Genomic DNA, 21,934 nt, shown 5'->3' on the forward strand with positions numbered 1-21,934 from the left:
GCATGTTGGGCCTCTCTATGTGGCTAGGCTGTGGAAAAATCTCACACATGTGGTAACCATAACCAGGAAGAGTAGCAGAATGTGTTTTGGGGTGTAGTTGCAAGTATGCATATGCCATGTGAGAGAAATAACCTGTTAATATGACAATTTTGTGAAAAAAAATCTTTATTTTGCAAAGAATTGTGGGAAAAGTTACAACTTCAAAAAACTCACCATACCTCTTACTAAATACCTTGGAATGTCTACTTTCCAAAAAGGGGTCATTTGTACTCTCCTATCTCAAGAAATGAGTACATCAGGTGTATTCAGGTGTGATCAATTTTCAATGTTTGGTTTCTATAACCTTCATAAAGACCAAATAATATACTTGGGGTATGATTGGGTTATTTTTTTTTTTTTTTACCAAAGATTGTTAGCAGTATACCTTTTGGCCAAAAAAGAAAAATTACTAATTTTTATAACAGAAATGAAGAAACATGCATTTTTTTTTACAACATTTTTGGCCTTTTTTTTTTTTTTTATTTATAGCGCAAAAAATAAAAAACCCATTTCTGACACATGTTGTTTACAAGATAAAATCTGTATTTTTAGCTAGAAAAATACTTAGAACCCCCAAACATTATATATATTTTTTTAGCAAAGACTCTGGAAAATAAAATGGCGGTTGTTGCAATATTTTTTGTCACTCGGTATTTGCGCAGCGGTCTTTCAAACGCCATTTTTTTTGGGGAAAAAATAAATTTCATTGCATTTAAAAAAAAACTAAACAGTAAAGTTAGCCCATTTTTTGTATATTGAGAAATATATACCTAACATGTTACGGTTTAAAATTGCGCACACTCGCCGAATGGCGACAAACTAGGGAACATAAATATCTCCATAGGCAACGCTTTACATTTTTTTAACGGTTACCAGTTTAGAGTTAGCTCTTTTTATAGAATTATTGCTCTCGCTCTGGCGATACCTCACATGTGTGATTTGAACAGTGCTAACATTTACAGGCGCGACTTATGAATGCGTTTTCTTTTGTGCGTGAGCTCACGGCGACGGGGGCGCTTAAAATTTTTTTTTCCTATTTATTTTATTTAATTTTTTCATTTTATCACAGTTTAAAAAAAAAAAAAATCTGATCACTTTTATTGCTGTCACAAGCAATGTAAACATCCCTTGTGACAGTAGTAGGCAGTGGCAGGTACTCTTTATGGAGGGATCAGGGGTCTAAAACCCCTCCACTGCACTTCAATGTATTTAAAATGCAGTGACATGACATCGTGAATGCTGCTTCCGGGTTACTACATGGGAGACCCGATCAAAGCTGAATTCGGCATTGGTGGGGACTCCAACCAGCCGGCGGAAGTGCCGGGTGGTTGCTCTGGTCTCCCGGTAGAACAGGAGACCAAGGCAGAGCCCCGGAAGGTGGCGGGAAGGGGAGAGGACGTCCCCTCCCACTTGCTGGGATAACGGCCGAGCGGCTCCTGAGCTGCAGCGGCTATTATCACCAGAAAGCCGACCGCCGGCTCTAAAAAAAATGGTACGGGGATGATGCCTCTAGCTGCAGACATCACCCTGGTACAACCACTTCTCTGAGCCAATGTAGGGCTACATCGATTCGAGGCAAGTTGTTAAATACCACCATAAGAAAGCTCTAGTTGTATGAAAAAAGGACAATTTCGTATGGGTACAATGTTGCACAACTGAGTAATTGTCATTCAAAGTGTGAGACCATTGAAAGCTGAAAATTGGCCTGGTTAGTGAGGGGGTATAATTGCTCAGTAGGCAAGTGGATAACAGACCAAAAGAAAGTAAATAGGAAAACCACATTGTTAATCTTACATATGCTTTAAGTTAGTTGCATAGAAATAAAATAACTAGGGATGAGCAAATCTGCCTGGGTTTGGTTCTCAAACTGTTTTGCAAATCTTGCTTGAGAACTTTCCAGTGAACCTCATCGAAGTCAAAGGGGATGGGTTAGTGAGGACGAAACTCGCTATTCAGCTTTAGCCATTTATAGGGCTAATTAGCAAGCTATTGTCAAATAAAGGTAAGCTGAGCACTGCCATGGGCAACATATATATCTTGCTCCCCTTTTTATAGAAAGAGGAATGACTTATCCACTCCTTCCAGCTATTGGCTCTTATGAGTCAGCTGACCAAGTACAGCAGCTATGTGCTGCATTATACTGTAGGCTGCTCCTTTTTGCTGGTGGCAAACCTTTAGAACTTCGTGAATGCTGAGGATTCAATGCAGACTCATGGTGAAACTAAACCTGAAAAAGACCCATGTAGTGATCTGAGGTCACACAACTGAAATCCAGCCATTTTCATCCTCAAGCAAAAGCATAAGTATGTGGCTAAAACCAATCATTCAGTGTGAAAATTCAGAAAATCTATGGGACAATGTTGTGGTTTTGCAGTTGTTTTCTCAACCTCTTCTAAAAAAGCAATAAATATTGACTTTATGTATGCCTGACAACTGTGACTGTATAAAATCTACAACACTACTGACTGTATCAAAATCCAAACAAATATATTTTCATGCATCAAGTTCAACATCAGATTCTTCATAAACCAATGCACGGTTTAATGTTGACTGCTTTGAATGTTTCACGTTTAGGTTGTCACCCATCTTGTCAAGCTCATCCAAGACCTGCAAAGCAGACAGGAAATTATTTAAAGTGGTTGTAGACCTCTGTAATGATAAATTAACAAAGTCTATCTTTCTTTTTTTTTTTCAAAACGTTTTATTGAATAATAAAGATACAATACAGCAAAAATGACAACCATATGCAAGTAAATATACATATACAGTATATATCAAAACAATTGAGTTCCCCACCCACATTTGCAGACATAGAAAGGCCAATAAGACCCAGGACCAACGTAAGGCGTCGCAAGCTCCAAGCTATGCGTATCGGTCCAGGAGCATCTGTCAAATCTTGCATAGAATGTGTAACCTGTAATGATATACCAAACCCTGAGAGGGGAAGGTTCAGATCCAAAATCCCTATACCCAAAAATGTGAGGGAGTACAGAAAAACAGTAACAAACCCGTACAGCTTAGGAACACAAAAGAAAAGGAGAACCACTGTGAGGCACTCTAAGCCAAAAGGGTCATGACCTTGCACATGAACGCGCTCCGGGCCCAACCAGCCCAGGCACAGCAACGGTAGGGAGGGGGGAAGCAAAAAGAGGGAGAAAATAAAAGAAAGAACAAAAAATGGTCGTCAGGAAGGGCTGTGGAAAGGTGCGAGCCGTGTGGACCAGCCAGACAGGTCAGAGCACCTAAATGAGGTCGGGGGCAGGGAGGGAGAAGGAGGGAGGCAGGGCAAGGAGGGGGAAGGGGAAGGCGGGGGAAGGAAGGGGGAGACAGGAGAAAGAGAGGAGAAAAAAAAAAAAAAGGGGGAGCTAATGCCAATTCGTATGTAATGATAGCCAACAATAATAGAAACATCGGGAATGAGGGTGTCGATTCGGAAAACCAATGTACCATCTAAGTAGCCCCAAAACATGATACCAAACCAAGGTGTATCACCAAAGAGACAAGCGTAGCTTAAGAGTTAAGTGTAACAAATTCCGGTGTGGTTGTAAAGTGAGCCCAGCATGCCCATTTCTTGTGATGTTTAGTGGGGGTGTCATTGGCAACATGGATGAGCTCCTCCATTTCCGCGATAACAGCAATTCTACGCAGCCACTGTTTAATCGTAGGTGCCTGCGTTGAATTCCACAGAACAGGAACGCATTGGCGCGCCGCATTGATCATCTGGACTGTAAGCGATTTTGTGTAGGAAGCATGTGAGGAGGGGGAGTGGTGCAGTAGGAATTGAGCCGGTGAGAGTCTATCTTTCTATAGTGTGTACTTACCTCAAACAAAAGCACCTAACGTGATTTCTAACTTTTATCTCCTCACTTTTCTATCTGCATGAGTCACTTCTGATTATTCATCCTGACACCAACAGTCCAGGAAACAGCACCCCCCCAGCACACAGTAGGTGATTGACAGCCTCAGCTTTGCATGTTTCCCTATGAGACTGTGTGTATGTGTGTCCATTTCTTCCGGCTCTACTCTCTATACTGTGCAGTGTGTGACGTCAGACCTCTATCCTCTGCCTCCTGAAGTTCAGAAATGCTGTGTAAACTGTGCACTTCAAAGGGCTGTAGAGGGGATAAGGCTGCAGACAACTTATGTGGAGTATTTGTTTCACCTCTGTGTATCACCTGAGGCTAGTCAATTCAGTTGGTATATGAGGCATTGGTAATATAACAAGAACGTTTTGTGCATTATCGATGTAACTTGGCAGCCAAGGACAGCTAACTGGTATGCGTGTGCGTGAACAATGACAACTTCACTGTACTAGCCAGTAGGGGCGTTAGATGCTGTTGAGTGAGCATGTGTACTAATTGAAAATGACTGAGCAAGTAGGGCAATGAATCTGCATCAAATTTTCTGTTAACCTTGAACATTCCTCCACTGAAACTATTCAGATAATTCAGAATTCTTTCAGGGATGATGCAATGAGTGCAGCACAAATTAAATTGTAGCCCAATCATTTCAAAGATGGTTAAGAATTTGTTGAAAGTGATCCATGTTCTGGAAGGCCTGCAACAAGCAGAACACCTGAAAATGTTTAACATGTACGGGCTGCAATCAACAAAGATCGCGACTGACCGCGTAAAATTATGCCAATGGCAACTCCCACAAAGGATTTTACAGAGTGTTTTAAACAGTAGAGGTGATGCTGGGAGAACAGCCTAAGGGGCCCAAGGTGCCTAATTTGGAGGGGATGGAGGCATCATTGTCCTATGTACAATGTTTCTTGTATCCTGATGACTGCCATTTCTTAATTACATTCCGAATAGAGGATATTGACATCTGTAAACGCTTTGCTATCTTCTTATAGCCTTCTCCAGCTTTGTGAGTGTCAACTATTTTCAGTTTCAGTTTTCTAGACAACTGCTTAGAAGATCCCATGGTGCTGATTGTTGGGGCAAGGTCAGATGAGTCTGGGCATTTAAAACCTTTGAGATTGACATCACTTGGTCTTCCCAGACAATGATTAAGAACAATCCATGTCACTGGTAGGTCTCAGCCTTGCAAAGTGGGCAGTGCATGCTATAAATTCTGCAGGGTGCCCAAACTTTTGCAGACGCCATTTATTTGTTTTCTGTAATTTTGAAAGTGTCAATGATGAAAATAAAATCTAACTTTTGTTGACATATTATAAGAATGTCTAATCTGTAATTTGATGCCTTTTGGAGATTTTTCCATCTTTCCTTGGCTTCTTTATGCACATTAATACACATTGTTACCTGGGGTTCCCAAACTTTCTATCACCACTGTAATTTAGGGGAAAATGGTGCAAGCTGACCACAGAGAAATCCCAATATCAACAGTACTGACCGCTGATTGAATTTCTCCATTGTAATGATGCCAATGCTGCCCACAGCGGGTATGCGCTGGCTCCCTGGGCAGGAGTGATCCAGGGACGCCAGGCCAGAAGAGAGCGGCAGCTTGGAACACAAATGCGCTCCAGGCACCATTGGCTGGAAGACACTAGAGCCAGGGAAAAAAAACAGACACTGTTGCCATGGAATTTGCAATATAAAAGCAAGGCCGGACTGGGAAAAAAATTCAGCCCTGGAAATAATTTCCAGCCCCATAGCATTATTATACCAGCCCAACAGCATAACGCCATTATTTTCTTGTTCATAAAAGGGAAAATCCTGCATTTTAAAGCACATTTGAAGAGTGTATTATAGATAAGTCAGATATGAAAGCATATATGGCTTTATATATATATATGTATATATATATACATATATATATATATATATATATATATATATATATATATATATATATATATATATATATATTTGAGCAAATTCATGTTAAAAGTGGTAAAAGTGCAGACGTGGTACAGAAGGTGGTCATAGGCTGTGTGGGTATGGTACAGGAGATGTCAGAGGCTGTGGGAATGGTACAGGAGGACATGTCAGAGGCTGCAGGCATGGTATAGGAGATGTAGGGGGCTGCGGGCATGGCACAGGAGATGCAGGGGCTCTGGACATATTACAGGAGATGCAGGGGCTGCACTCATGGTACAGAAGGACATGTCAGAGGCTGTGGACATAATACAGTAGATGCAGAAGCTGCTGACATGGTACAGGAGATTCAGAGGCTGCGGGCATGGTACAGGAGATGCAGAGACTGCAGACATGGTACAGGAGATGCAGGGGCTGCGGACATGGTACAGGAGATGAAGGGGCTGTGGACATGGTACAGAAGATGCAGGAGCTGCGGACATGATACAGAAGATGCAGAGGCTGCTGGCATGGTACCGGAGATGCAGAGGCTGCAGACATGGTACAGGTGGCAGCGGCGCATGCGCAGTGTACATTTCAGGCTGGCCACAGACATTTTTTACAGGTGCCGATGACGTTCAGGCAGCCCCAGGGCAGGGGGAAATTTCCCGGTATCGCGGTAGGCAAGTCCTGCCCTGTATAAAAGTATACATCACCGCACACGGCATCCCCCATGACCACGCCTGGATCCAGAAGATGCTGCTGCACAGGCCCAGGGCATTTATGGCCACCTTCTAATAGCTAGGCTCTTAGGCCATACTCCCGCTTTGCTTGTCAATGGCCAAGTTTAAGCTCTTCATGGCACTGCATTTATTGCCTCTCTCCACCCCGCTAATAGCTGGGGAATGCTGGAGACTCCACACGTCTTCCAGGCCACAGCTTGCCAAACAACCAGGCCTCCATCGTGGACACTTTATCCAAGGTAAGACTTCAACCACTCTGGTCCTTAGAAGGAGGACAAAAAAGGAACGCGGCCTCTGGCTCAGAGCGAAGATTTATGGGAATGGGGACCTATAGGGGAGGAGTAGAGGCAGGGTTAACCCATACGTGTGCTGCCATGGAGTCTGTCAGGAAATATTGGTTTGCAACCACTTTAATACAATAATAATAAAAATAATAAGTGAACAAAGGACATGGCTCATGTTCTAGATTTAATTTTTCCAGCCGGTGCAAAAAAGTGACAGCTGTGCCCTATTTATGTGGTTTAATTGAAGGTCAAACTGCAATATTTTGACATTTTCCTACCACCTCCATCAGGCTCTATACTGCTGGAGTTAGAGGATATACAGATTATTTGATCATTTTTTATTTACTATGTATTTGATATATTCATACATATTTGATTCCTTATCAACCTGGACTAGTGCAGGGATCCCTTATCAGCAAAATGTAGTTTTAAAAAGGCAGCAAATTATATTCAGTTAAATTCTACGGTATTATTTAGTATACAGCACTGTGTAATATGACTGTGCCCTATAAATTAGAATAATCACAGTAAAGCTCACATATGTTTTTGGGTGTACCATTTCCAAGGCCGCTGCAAGGATATTTGTCTACACAGGCGAAGATGCATTTTGTCCGCCCCCACCCATCCCCACCATCCTCTTTCTACTTCCTGTCTAAAACCCAGTTGGTACCTCCTTCACATTGTGCCCATAACGTGATGGGGTGCAGCGTGAAGGACGTCACACACCATTGAAAATGGAGTTGTGCTGAACTTCCACTAAACGGCAGTGTGTAATGAGGGTTACGCATTCCTCAATTCCCCTCACTGGCCACAGACAGCTGGCAGGTGAGGCCATCTACATCTTTCAATGGCTGGGATGCCTCCATAAGAAAACTCCAATGTCACACCCCCCAGATACTCCCACTTTGATCACACCTCCCCAGATCCCCCCACCCTCATTATACCCCCAGATACCCCCAATCTGTTCACACCCCTAGACAACAACCCCACTTTGATCAAACCTCCCCAGATATCACTACCGTGATTACACCCCAGATACCCCCACTCTAAACAAACCCCAGATAACCCCCCCACCCTGATCACACCTCCCCAGATATCCCTACCCTGAATACAACCCCAGATACCCCCCACTCTAATCACATCCCTAGAAAACCCCCCCACCCTGATCACACCTCCCCAGATACCCCTACCCTGATTACACCCCCAGATACCCCTCACTCTGATCACACCTCCAGAAAACCCCCCACCCTGATCGCACCTCCCCAGATACCCCCACCCCGATTACACCCCCCAGATACCCCCCACTCTGATCACACCCCCAGATAACCCCCCCCCACCCTTATCACACCTCTCCAGATACCCCTACCCTGAATACATCCCCAGATACCCCCCACTCTGATCACACCCCTAGATAACTATCCCACCCAAGTCACACCTCCCCAGATACCCCTACCCTGATAACACCCCCAGATACCACCCACTCTGATCACACTCCTAGATACCCTCCCACAGATCTCTTCACTTTGATTACCACCCATACACCTACCTCTCCCATAACACAACTCCCCATATTCCCAGTCTGATCACACCCCCAAGATCTCTTCATTCTGATCACAGCCCCCCTCCACACCTTTCCCCTACCACACACCCCAGATACCCCCTCCATCCACCATCACACACCTCGGGTTTACCAACCACTCAGATCTCACCAATCCCGCAGTTCCTCCCAGTCCTGTGGCTCCTCTTCCAGGTGATGTCAGTGGAGGAATCTGCAGCAACCATGGTAGGTTAGCTGTCACTGGGGTAGGCATGACAAGATCTCACCGAATTATTGCTAGCGGCGGCAGTAGCAGCTGCAAAGAGATGGAAGCCTCCTCCATCCTGATCTCTTCTTCCGTGGGATTTCAGTGTGCACAGCCAGTGCACAACTCCATGCTGCCTGCCAACGGGTCCCCCGCCTGCTCCCTGCACCCATGGGAATTTGCCCATTGCTCCGCCTTCCTCTGCCTCATTGGATCTGCTCTGACAGCAGTACACACTCATTGCCCCACCTGCCTTCTGCCCTCTGGCTCTTTCCTGCTCATAGCAGCCTGTTTACTAAACAGCAGGCAAACTAATACTTCCTTGCTTTGCCCTCCCTTCTATGGGGCGCAGGGTGGAAGTTTTAGTTTGCCTGCTGAAGGGACAGATATTAAAAAAATCTGAATCCCCTACCCTGGTGCCTAAGGCAGCTGCCTGACCTACCTATGGCTGGCACCGTCCCTTACTGTTTCTGAATTTCTACTGATCTAATTACATGCTTTTTTATTTTTCGAATGCTTTTTTTTTTTTTTTTTTTCCAACAAGAACTAAGTAAATTAATAAATCTGCTAGGAAATACATTTACTGTATAAATCTGGGTAGATTTTATGAGTGGAAATGATACCTTGTCTAACATTTCCTTTGTATGTGCTGCAGAAATGCAAAATCTGACTCTGGCTTCAGCTATGGGCGTTGCTGGGAAACCGACTATGACAACACCGATTTTCTTCTTCAGCATATGTCGTGCAAAGGCCCTGTGAATGAAACAAAGGAAAAAATAATGATCAACATCTCCAGAATCTTTTTATTTAATTCAGGCAAGCATTAACAAACAATGTGAAACAGGATGATGCCATTTAGTCTAATAAAAGAGTGTAAAAACATGTTGGTGCATGTCAGTGATCGGAGCTGTGCTGCAGCTTCTATAGCAGTTGGGAACATTTAAAGGGTAAGTTCACCTTTTCATAAAAAATGAAACCATGAATTAGCTTACAGCACCCTCCCCAATCCCTTGGCCCCTTGCTGCACTTACATGTAGCACCCTCCTAGGTAGGTGCTATAGAGAAAGAGTATAGTTTTGGATTGTTCGCTGGCTACCAGAGAGCAAGATCTGCTAGTGAGGTCTGCTCAATGTGCTCAGGTGAAACTCTTTTTTCTGAAGTGTTTCACACTGGTCCAATAGGAAAGCATATTGGACAGTGGGAGGAAACCTGACAAATGAGTGCACAGGCATTTAGTACAGCCCTGGTGATTGGCAGAGGAAAATGCCTCGGTGCATGCTGGGATACTGTATAAATGCTAAGAGCACATGTACTTGGGGTCTTTCAACTGATGAGCGGAGTCCGGGAGGGAGGGGCAGCTGCCTCCTCCTCTGTAGAAATTGCCAAGTGACCTCAGGTGGTCGACCTGAGGGCCTAAAGAGCTAGAGAGTAATTGAACCCGGAAGTCCAGGTGAGCTGACTGGAAGGGAGACACTGGAAGGATATGATTCTACATACAGTGAGTACAGATCTGTGTCAAGGGGCCTGACCTGAGGGGGGCCATCCCTGAAGCTAGAAGACTCAGTGGACGGGTGTCAGTAAAGGGGATGCTAGAGAGTATCCTGAAGAAAAGGTAGTTCACTGAGTTTATTACTGGAGAAAGAGCAAGAAGACTTAACCCTTTCCATACATGTGGCAGTATGGTCAAAGCAGTGTGGCTGCTTCCACAGTGAGGCCAACAGAGAGTTGTCCTTATCAGATGTAAATAGTTCCAGTTTGAGGATCCTACTATTCCCTTGTTCCATCCAATTTCCACAATAAAAATCAAAAACCAATACCCCTGGACTGTTTATTGAGTAATGAGCCATTGGGAGTAGGGATGATTGTGTGAACTGTACCCTAAAGGACTGTCTGCAGGTAATCAGAAGATGCCCAACAAGTCATCACACAGCAAGTCCTGTGGGGACAGTGCTACATACAGTATCTATCATGATCACCTTCTCCTGTACCCCATCCCAACCAAACTACCAGTCTGCACGCTTGAAAGTTTCACTATACAGCCCTGTAGGCTGTGTACCATCATAGTGTGAAATATGAGAGGTTATCATTGGTCAACAAGGTCACATGACTGCACTGAACAATGGGAAACACTTCTTTATTCTGCAACACTCAGAGAGATTTAGAAGAGATTTCCATTGGCTGCAGTCTCCACTCTGTCCAACACTGCCATCACCTCCATTACTTTTTTTAGCTGTTGTAGGATTCCTTCTTGCCCATTCAATGCCTACTGACTGTGTGCTTCCTGCGCACACACACAGGACAGAGGAGTTACACCCAGGTCTATTTTCGGAATGCTGAGAGTGAGTCAATATGTACTCTGCTTGGCACATGCACCACACAGTGTACATTGGAAGTAAACAATTTCTACCAGCGTGGAGGGGAAAGTCTTTTGGCCAAAGAATGTTTGCATGTCTCTTCTGCCAAAAAACCTCTGACTGGTAGCTATTTTCTACACTTTAACAAGCTTGGTAAGAAAACAATTCAGGAAGCGAAGCACTACTTGTCAAGTCTTGTAACCTAAAGCAACCAGTTTGAACCCACTTTTCTGAAGAACAGAAAGTACACAATGGATTCTGATTAATTGGTAATTGCACATTGCACTTATATCTTTGCTTTTTGCACTGTTAAATTAAATAACCCCATAACTGTAAAAAAATGGTGGTTGTATTTCAAAAATTGCATTTTCATTATGAATTTAGAATATTTTAAAGTATTGCTTACAAGAATTATCCTAGAACTAGGAGTTCTACAATGAATATTTTGAAAAGGAGTATAGTATATTGAGTGACACTAAAAAATGTGAAAACAGCATTATAGAGCTTACCCTACTTTGCTTGGCATGTACATGAGTACAGGGACAACAGGAGAATCTTCATTGCCGTAGGTAATTAGATTTAATTCACGCAGCCTCTGTCTGAAGTATGTGGTGTTGTGTGCCAACTGATTTACTCTCTTCTGTCCTACAATACATACATTTCCACTTGTCATGTAAGATTTACAGTCTGTTTATTATTACAATGAGAAAACTTCATTATTGTATGAGAGAATTAAGAAAATGTATCCCTCAACTTCTGGAAAGCAACAACTCAAACATTTGACATAAAGTATAACTAAAGGCAAACCTTTTTTTTTTTTTTTTTTTTTTGGATAGAGTGGTGATGGATTAGAACTCCAATCAGTCTTCATTGCTTTCTGTGCCCCCATTAAGGAGTTTCACCCTCTCTATTCATCCTGTTTACTATGATCATTGAAAGTGAAAGTAAAAGAAAATCCCAAATATTGGGTTGTCCCCAGAAAAGGGGGAAATCTTCCAAAGGGGATGCTAATTCTGGTTACCTGGAGGTGTCAAGGTGTTCCCTTAATTTGCAGGGATTTCCTCTTACTTACTGATTGTCTATGGGACAGGAAGTGAAGGTAGATCTCAGCAATAGGACACAGATGGTGAAGAAAAATCTGACAGGGGTTATAACCTTCCCTTACTCTATCCAAAATGAAAAAAAAGTTTTGCCTATAGTTCTACTTTAAGACACAATATAAAACCAAAATGGCATGGTTTTAAAATTCAATGCTGCCTGTACACATGGCCATTTGTACCACTTTAAGGTTGTTTAAAATAGCAGAAACAACCAAACTCATTCAGGTAACTTATCCTTAAAAGAGAAGTATGACCAAAGCTTTTTTGACCATACATCTCTTGTGGGTCACAAGAGTAAAAATTTACTTTTGTACTCCTGACCCTGAGTCATCTTATAATGGGCTATTGCCTTCTACTGGCTGAGGCTTGGGAAGGATCCCAACAATATTGTGGAGATCCACTACACTGCCTGATTTACAGCTGGCTTCGTCTTTCACCACATGCCTGAGCATCAGAGCCAGCAGTGCCCGCCCCTGGTGAGTGCTGGAGGAGCAGAGTGAAGAGCGGTGACTGACAGTCATAACTCTCTGCTTGGGTCAGACCAAGAACTGAGCAATCAGCAATAATGTGATCACTCAGTTCTCAGTATTAGGGTCAGCTGGGGACTGGTGCAGCATCCCACAGATGCTCCAGCATGGAGATGATAATGGATGTTTGGTTCATTCCAAAGTCCATACTTCTCCTTTAACAGTTTTGATTGTTTCAAGGTGTTGATAGAAATTGTTGTGACGTGTGTATGGATCTTAGTTGTTTTTGCTATGAAAAACTGGTTGAAAGTTTTAAATTGCTAGAATATTACAGTGCCTATTGCCAATAAAACTTCACTCTTTATGAATTTTATTTGAGGCAGGCTTTGATCCCCTGTCACTTCATTACAAGTGACTGACATTGCTGCAGGAAGCTCTCTGAACATGTGACAGCTAAAGCTTGACAATGAGCTAAACATCTTGTTCTTTCTTCTAAGGCTTCATGTACACTACAGCTCCTAAGATTGAGTTTAGGAGTTTTTGGCTTTTTTTGCCAAAGCTTCTAAACTCAACTCCAGAAAAGCCTATTTGTCCATGTACACTTGGGCTTTTAGCATCATTTAGGAGCTGCTGCAGTTAGGGGAGCTTCAACCTACCTCCACTGAACTCAGAAGAATCCCGTTCAGGATAGGAACGTTTTGACAGTGGGCTCGCCACAATTTTGCTGTGTTTTTCTGCTGCCGGTGGTCAAAGTAGGCTACGTGTACATGAAGCCTAAGAGTCAATTCTCCACAAATTGTTATCAAAGCCCAACTTCGGGAAAAAAATTACATTTAAATTGTGCATTCTGCATCAATTACTTTACTCCTCACTCTTGATTCCAAACACCTCTTCCTGAACCATCCTGCAGTGTAATGGATTAAAGTCACAGTTTACTCTCCGAGCCAAGCTAATAGCATTTTTACCTGCTTGTTATCTTCTTGGACATTGGTCCCCTCACTACCCCCCCGTGAGTTCTCCTGCCTCTGGAACTTATAAGACCCAGCGGCTGGAAACGTCACCTCCAGGGAACGTCCACATAATGCAGGTAGTGATGTGGACACCCAAAAAAGGACCCAAGGAAAAAGGGAGAACAGAGAGAAGGATTGTCATGTGACTGTGGATTCAGGTAATAAAAAGGGCATTTGGATAGTTTTTTGTTTCTTCTTGCAAATATCCTAAAGTTGGACTTTAAGAATCAACTGTGGAATTGGTGGTATGTAGGAGCATACAAGCCAAATTTGAAAGGGGACCAGGAAACTTGGCTTCCTGACAATCCCAATCTCTCAGGATTAAACTAAGTGTGGAAGGACACCTATCTCCTAGAATCACAAGCACACATAAAAGAGAGACCCTGCCTTACTTTTTTTAAAGTTACTCAGTTTTGCATGAAGTTTCACTTTAAATACTAAAGATGGCAGTGCATATAACCAATGAGATTATATAAAGCTGAACTGTTCTTTTAACTGAAATATTGTTTAGCTTTAATTAGAGCATGGTAGAATCAAAATGTCCAATAGGTTTCTATGACCCTCACCAAAGATATCCTCTCACCCCTTGTCCCTCTGACATCAGGAAAAGAATGGGGTAGTGGTTTTCACCAGGACACAGGCACAGACATTGATAAAATATTGTCAGACATTATTTCTACTCTAAAAAGAATGATGTTTTTCTTTGTGTCCTTGCTGGAAATATTTCCCATCATTTCCTGTTCTGAAAACAACCCTTCTTCATTGTATCCCTAATAAAAAATAGTTTTGGCTGGAGTTGGACTTTAAAGCATCTAATGTAACAACTGAATATTGTTCAATCCATAGTCCAACTGTTTCTGAAGATGTATTTCATAATTTTACAATTGGGAAGGAGCAACAAACAGTTAATTGAGTGCATAGTGAAAATAGGTTCACACCCCAATGTGTGCATCAGTGGATGTGCATTGATATGCCCTGATGATGTGTGTTGCTGTAATGAATTATGTGCATTGCTTTGCTCCTTTTACTTTTCTTTTTTTTAGAGACACCTTTGGGTTTATTTACTAAAGGCATTAAGACTGTGCACTTTGCAAGTGCAGTTTCACTCATTTTCCCCAGAGCTTAGTGAGTGGTGAAGCTCTGCTGATTTCCATCATCCAAACACGTGCAAGCAAAAATACTGCCACATTTACTTAGCTCTGGGGAAAATGCGTGCAACTGCACTTGCAAAGTGCACGATCCATTTACCTTTAGTAAATTAGCCCCCTTTGTTTTTACACAACGCACGATGCAGTGTATTGTAACATGCTACAGTGAAACAAATTGCTGCCTGCCTCATTTTTTTCAAGTACGAGTAGCGGCTGAGGAAATGGCTAGAATGCTGCTTAGTTTTATAGAACAACTTATAGCACTTTCAGAACAATTGCAATTTTGTTCTTTGTACGTAAATACAGCTACAAATATACAAATGGTACAAAAATTCAAGGACAAACCAATCAAATCAAATACAACTTTTCAGCCCAGTTTTTAATATGGTTTTCATATAAAAATATGGCAGAAGGCAATCTGTAATCTCACCAGTTAGAGTCCCATCACGTCCCATAATGCACTTCATTATCCTGAGGATTTGTTCTGCTACTGCAGGAGACATAGATGTTGCATACACTGCACTGTGAGAATGAATTCTTAGATATGTCACAAGTTCCTGGTAAAGAAAGCATGGGAATTTGTTTATTAATAGAGTTGTGCTTTATTTTTACTATTCAGAGAAGCCCTTTTTCATTATTTATCAGGCTTCGTCAATATTGTAGGTAAATACACCTCAAAGGAACCTGTGGCCTATAGATATGCAAACCTTTGCATATTATTAACAATAAATAAATTCGTTTTACAATAACCTCTCACTAATCTTTGTAGCTGCAGGCACTATGGAACATTCATTCTCAAAGTTTCCAGCACATGCACTGGGGTCATTTGAGTCATTCTCTCAGCAGCTCCTTTCTCCCCTTAGTAATGAGTCAGTAGCCTTCCAGCATACTAATCACTATTCTAAACACAGAGCAGGTGCTTGGTAGGGGGGAGCAGGGCGAGCTGCTAAATAAAGGAATTAAACAACTTCAGGTTCATCTACTGGATACTTTGAGGATAGATTGATCCACAATGCCTACAGCTATAGACGTCAGTGAGGGATTGTTTTAAAGCTTGTTTATTGGTTCTTAAGAATATGTGACTATCTGAAAATCAGTTTTTCTTTTACTCTCTGTAATTAGGCTCTATGTCCTAGTGTTCTCTTGCATGCAGCACAGAGTCTATGCGGGTATTTCAGAGCTCAGACTACCTTTTAGCATAGGATAACACCTTCTTGATTGGGATATTTAACTCAAATGTAGCTGTGCTAGGTGAAAAACCAAGCTTCTCTAATATTTTTACTGATAAAATAAAAAAAAAACAGGAACAGAATACGGTATATATAACTCAATATACACTTTTAATATGTTGTGCACTTGCTAATAATCATTAGGTGTCCATCAAGTGTCCATCAAAATATTTAGTGCTCTGTGCTTCTACTTATACTTCAATAAATCTCTTTTGTGAAGACAAATCATCTGTGTGCCACGACCTTTAACAAACCACTTACTGAATCACAATGACCCTACATCACAATGTGGGTCATATGGTGTCTTTCCCATTTAAGGAAGGGGGGCCTTGGACCAGTAGCTCACTCTCCTCCAAAAGACCTCCTCTCTCAGCCTCAGATATTCCCAAGAAAAATAAAATTTCACATGGTGTAAAAGCTCACTTTATTAAAACTTAAAAATACCTGAATCCTCACTCACATTAAAACGTACACAACCTTGCTATTTGCATTCAATAATTTGCATTCATTTATCTTTTATATATCCTATATATCCTTTCTTGGTGAACCTATCTGTCAGAACAAATATAGCTCAAATATAACAAATATAGTTCATTTAAGTCCTTTTCTAGATTGGAAATGCATCTCACTCAACAACCCATTTTGGGTGGTGTCAGCTGCTAGTGTTGGGCGAATGCCCCAGTCAAACAGTTGCAGGAAAATTTGGTCTTTGGGTGTTGATGGTACCTTCACACCCTAATCTTCTAGAGGTATTCTTGATGAAAGCAAGAACTGACCCTGCTGAAAAAAATTGAAATTTGACGCCCCTGTCACACAGTTGTGGAAAAATTGTTCTTTGGGTGTTGGTGTTGCTTTCACTCCATAACCTTCTAGAGGTACTCTTGATATAAAGCAAGAATTGGCCTTGCTGTAAAAAATTTAAATATGACGCCAAGGTCAAACAGTTGTGGAAAAATTGGTCTTTGGGTGTTGGTGGTGCCTTCACATCGTAACCTTCTAGAGGTACTCTTGAATGAAGGATGAGACTCATCCAATTTAAATGTCATTGTTTTTTTTTTTTTTATAAATGTACGTTTTGCTGCAGCAGGTTCTATACACAGTACAGATGCGCCACTTTACAGGTAAACTAAGGGGGCCCCTCAGGTACTATATTTAGGCTGTGGCTTTCTGGCCTACTGGGCAGGCTGTGGCACCCGCCATCTTGACTTCTGCCATTCATTTTTTCTTGCTGTCACTTCCACCTAGGAGCATAGTGTTGCTTCCTGCCGGGCTGGGTTAGAGGGGGGCAGATGCAAGGTGGGCCTGTGTCTTTCAGGGCTTCCCAGGATGCTTACACAGCACAGTTGAGCTAAAGCCATGGAGGTGGCTATCACTTCACTAGCCATCAAGTTCTGCTGGGGTTGTTCCCCTTGCTAGAGGTTCTCACTTCCTATCATAGATATTCCATCTCTAGGTTGGACATGGCATGCATCCTGGATTATGGGGTGCTTCCTCATCTTCATCGATCCTGTGGACAGGAAGGTGGTATCAGTCACCCACCCTATGTTTATGATCAATGTTTTAGGGTCCCTCATCTGATTTTGGCCATGGCTCTGGTGTCACAGGCACTCACGAAGTACGCTAAATGCTTATGCCTAGGTCTAGGTGCAGAACAAGTCCCCCTAGTTTCTGCAGCACTGACAGTCCGCCTGGTTGAGGGACTTGAGTATGTTTGTGATATGTACTTTAATGTGGCCCTCTATCTATCTATCTCTATCCTGCTCACCATCTCGGCTAAGGTGCTTTGGAGAGCTCTATGGCCTAAGCGTTGGTATGCAGACCAGTCTTCTGAGAATACCTTGGTTTAACTTTTCCCCCCTAGGGAAAGTGGCTCTTTGGTGTCATTGTGGGCGTCATCATCAAGATTCTTCCGGGAGAGAAGAGTACCTTCTTCGGAAGTGCAAGAAGGGATTGAACCACATTGCTGGCAAGGTTCCTAATTTAGTTTACCCAGGCAGTTGCTCGACCACCAGCTTCCTCGGACTGGCTTTCCAGGATCTTCATGGCTTTAGCAGTGGTATGGGGCATTGCTAGCCTCTTATGTCTGCTTAGCCCATGGACTGGCCCTCCTTGGCTGTAGGATAGCCCCCACTTGCCTAGAATAGGAGGTTGCCCTTGTTGGTTTTTGGATCTGTGAATCCTCTGCTCTCAGATCAAGGGGTCTATGAGCTGAATTCATGGGGCTATAAAATAGTATTTCTTCTCTATCCACCTGACAAGTGTATCCTTCCATTCTTTGTCTCTCCCATCTCATCTGCAGGCTCATTGTGAGTGGTGCTGGATCTGTTTCTCTAGGGCATTGTAGCCCTTGTTCCAGCCCCGGATGGGGCTTTTGTTGGGGGTTTTGCATCAACCTGTTTTTTGTTCCAATGAAGGAACTGCTTCTTTGTCTGCTTCTGGACCTCAACACCCTGAATTGCTTGTCACAGTACAGGAGGCACACGCTGGATTCTGCCCCTTTTGTGGTGGTGTTCCTTCCTTTGAGGGATTTCCTGATCTCCATTGACTTCAAGAACGTGTACTTAAGCGTTCCTTTCTGTGCTGAGCATTAGCCCTTTATGGTCAGGGTTGTGCATTCTCACTTCATGGGGCTCCCTTTTTTTGTCTAGCCTCCACTCCTTTGGTGTTTACAGCAGTGCTAGTTCCAGGCCTGGCTGACTAAGGCTATGTGAAATTGTCGCGTTAGATTATCTGGTCAACCTCCTTCTGCGATCAGAGTCTCATTCTGCGCTGATGGACTATGTGGCAATCACCAAGCGCATTCTGTAGGAGTTCAGCTGGGTGTTGAGCCGGATCAGTCTGCTCAGATCTTCAACCAGGCATCTGGAATGTCTGGGGCTTATTCTTGACTCGGTGCAAGCCAAGGTGTTCCTCCCACTGGAACACCTTGGCCCGCATCAAGGTTAAAAAGATTAACTTCCTCCTACAGGCTCCTGTTTTTTTTTCTTTCAGTAGAACAAGCATTACTGGACAAGGTGAGGTGCATTGTTATAATTTTAAAAGCAATTGTCAGCTAGTTCTTCCTAGTGAGGGAGATGTAGCCTCACACTGCCTCTAAATAACTTGGGCTCTCTTACAGCTTCCTTCCCACACTTTCCTGAGAGCTTTCCCTGGACCCAACGGAATCCTACGGCTGACATTTTAAAATAGACCCCTAGCTAAGAATAGCTGGGACCTCTGTGACTTCTGGCTGGCTTCCTTCCAGACTTCTGCCCAAGAAGGCAGAGCTCCTCAACAGGGGTCTCCCCCTGCAGCTCTGGACCCAGGAACACTGCCCCTGCTATTCAGGCCTCACACTATTTTTGGACTTTCCCCAACCTTCTGGACACACCTTCCCAGGGGTTGGCTGGAGCTCCATAAATTTTCAGGCTGCAGGCTCTGCCTTCCTTTCACTATGTTATAGAAAGTTTCAGAAGACGGGGGGAAATAACAGAGCAGCAGCTTGTGAAAAACTAAGCAGCCCGAGGCAATCCACCCCTGCTCCTCTGATTATAGCAGAGCTAAACTAAATTTGGCCTAGCAGCCTGCTCTAAACCAGGTGGGTGCTACACGTAAGCAGTTAAGGCTTTTTTCCCTGTGTCACTGTGGACAGAGAATGTTTGGGAATTTATTATAGAGTAGAAAAGGGCTATCAGCAATGACAACTTTGATAGCCTTGCCCGCTCCCTATGTCCTCACACATCACTGTAATCAAAGCAGCAGCACAGGGTGACAATGTTTTGGTGATTTTACTGCAGAAAAAAGCAGCATTGTCACCCTGTTAGGAAGTAGAAAATCAACAGATCTAGCAGAAACAACATATGAAAAACTATGTTACAGGGGGATATATAGAATTTTGTTACAGAGGGCTCAGAAACACACAAACTGCTGTGTTAATGCTACTGACAGACTACTGCGTATATTCCCTTTATGCGTTTGCTCTTATCTGTAATTTAACTTGACTACTTAATTTGTTCATTATTAAAAGACTAACATTTCCCCTGCAAGGTCAAAAAATCATAATAAAGATTGTGGATGGATCCACTTACCCTTTTCCCAGCAATATATCCACCACTGGCACTAAAGCTCTTTGTGAATGTTCCCATCATCACATCAATATCTGCAGGGTCTGTCCCAAAGTATTCTACCACCCCTCTTCCTGTTGCCCCCACTGCCCCGATACTGTGTGCTTCATCCAAATATAAGTAAGCTTTGTATTTCTTCTTCAGTGCCACAATCTCTGGAAGGCGGACAATAGATCCCTCCATACTAGAGTAAGAAAGAAAATGTAAAATTGATCAAAACATGATTTAGTTCTTAGCCAGTATTTGCAAAGATGTTTATTATCCAATAAACGCACAATATATTTAACTAATGTACCTTTCTTTAGGGACAACTTTAATGTGTTTTTAGATGTAAAATAATTGCAAGGGATTTCCCCTATAAAGGCAAAATTTTAAAGTGTTAGTTGCCCATGCAGATACAGGGCATCTATAGATAAAAACAAACTGTCCAACTTGACCAAAGTTAAATAATTCCCTTGTTATAGATGTAGGCCATTTACTTACCTCCTGAAGCCTGGCCAAAAACTCCCAGAGGTGGCATCCCTGTCCTCCCTGACTGCTAGGACATTGCTAAGGAATTCCCAGCCGTAACTGCTTAACCCCATCATCACAGAAGCAAATTCTTTCTTAAGTTCAAACCCCCTTGTATGAGTTCTCTCTCCCCTCCTCTGAGTAGCTGGGAGCTAAGTGATGCAGCAATGGAGGAGATAGTAAATTTGCACATGTTCGAGGGTTTGAGAGCTTGTTGTGATGGTGTGATGGTGGGGGTGAGCATGAACAGCTGGGGCATGGTGGGCGGGTCCATGTGGTAAAACGACATTATCGGCAAGCCTATTCAGCGCAGCACATCACTCCATGTGAGCTGGGTGGTTTCCCTGTACATGGCAGGACACAACTGCAATTTGAGGAGGAGCTGAAGTTTTAGCTAGCTAGAGTGGTAACCCTCTATTTTCCACATGGATGTACAAAATAGAGATTAAACATATGTGGGTTACTAGTAAGCATTTTGTGAGTTGCTACCAAGGGCGTTATTATTTATTAAGCTAGGCAAGCTATTGATAAGTGCATTTATAATTTATGTGGGCTTAAATAGATTGTAGTACGTTTCTGTTATGGTGTGATTTATGGGACATAGGGACTCCATAACCAAGCTGCTGCTCATCTAATAATTACTTTGAGACACAGTTTATTTATTTATTTGTTCTTAATGGGAAGGAGGGTGTGGTTAGTGGAGCAGATAGGTCCATCACAGGCTCCTGCTATGGATCAGGGTTGTGGATGATGGCTGTATATACCCACGGGTCTGTTTTTTGAAACTCTTTATTGCTTATTTCTATGCACCATACAGGGATAAGTTATTTTGAATTTAGTAATAATGTCATGTACCTGGTAGAAGAGCCTGATATGATGAGGCTTCTCTTACACCTCTGACTTGGGGCCCCTGATAGAGTATACAGGTAGCGCAAGAGTGCAGATTGGCAGGAGTCTCCGATGGTCTTGCTAGACACAGAGCTGGAAAGGATCTCCCGGTCAAGCAGTGGATGGTCATTGGTGAATCACTGCAAGCAGAGATGCCAGGTAGCAGCTGATAAACAGTAGGCAGGGGCATGCTGGCACTGGCAACAGCAAGCAGGTTAATCGTAGGCAGGTAAAAGCAGATGGGGAACAGGCACCAGTGGATAACAGGCAGATGCTTGCAGCTTGGAAATCCAGTATTGACTGGAACATAGACAGGGTCAGATGATACGGGTCATACACAGGCAGACAGATAAGGTACAGATGCGGAAGCAGGAGCAAAGTCACGGTACAGGCCACGGTACAAATCAACAAAGTAGCAGTAATGGGCATTGGCAGAAGCAAGGTCAAGGACAAGCTGGGATCGATGCAGGTGGAGTTCAGGAGTTGTCAAGGCAA

General features: G+C 42.9%; 1 protein-coding gene across 1 annotated transcript in view; it reads right to left on the reverse strand.

The window, feature by feature from the left end:
• Positions 1-2,113: 2,113 nt before the first annotated feature.
• The window catches only part of LOC309549499 (serine palmitoyltransferase 3-like), a 104,457-nt gene continuing 84,636 nt past the window's right edge, over positions 2,114-21,934 (reverse strand). Inside the window, exons 8-12 of the mRNA XM_082249833.1 lie at positions 20,006-20,225; positions 15,140-15,266; positions 11,494-11,629; positions 9,254-9,383; positions 2,114-2,646 (exon numbers count right to left, since the gene is read on the reverse strand). Coding sequence (XP_082105959.1) covers positions 2,533-2,646; positions 9,254-9,383; positions 11,494-11,629; positions 15,140-15,266; positions 20,006-20,225 — 727 coding nt within the window. The 3' untranslated portion in view covers positions 2,114-2,532. The remainder of the gene's footprint in view (positions 2,647-9,253; positions 9,384-11,493; positions 11,630-15,139; positions 15,267-20,005; positions 20,226-21,934) is intronic.

Source organism: Pelophylax lessonae, assembly GCF_965119305.1.
Source record: "Pelophylax lessonae genome assembly, chromosome: 3".
NCBI lineage: Eukaryota > Metazoa > Chordata > Amphibia > Anura > Ranidae > Pelophylax > Pelophylax lessonae.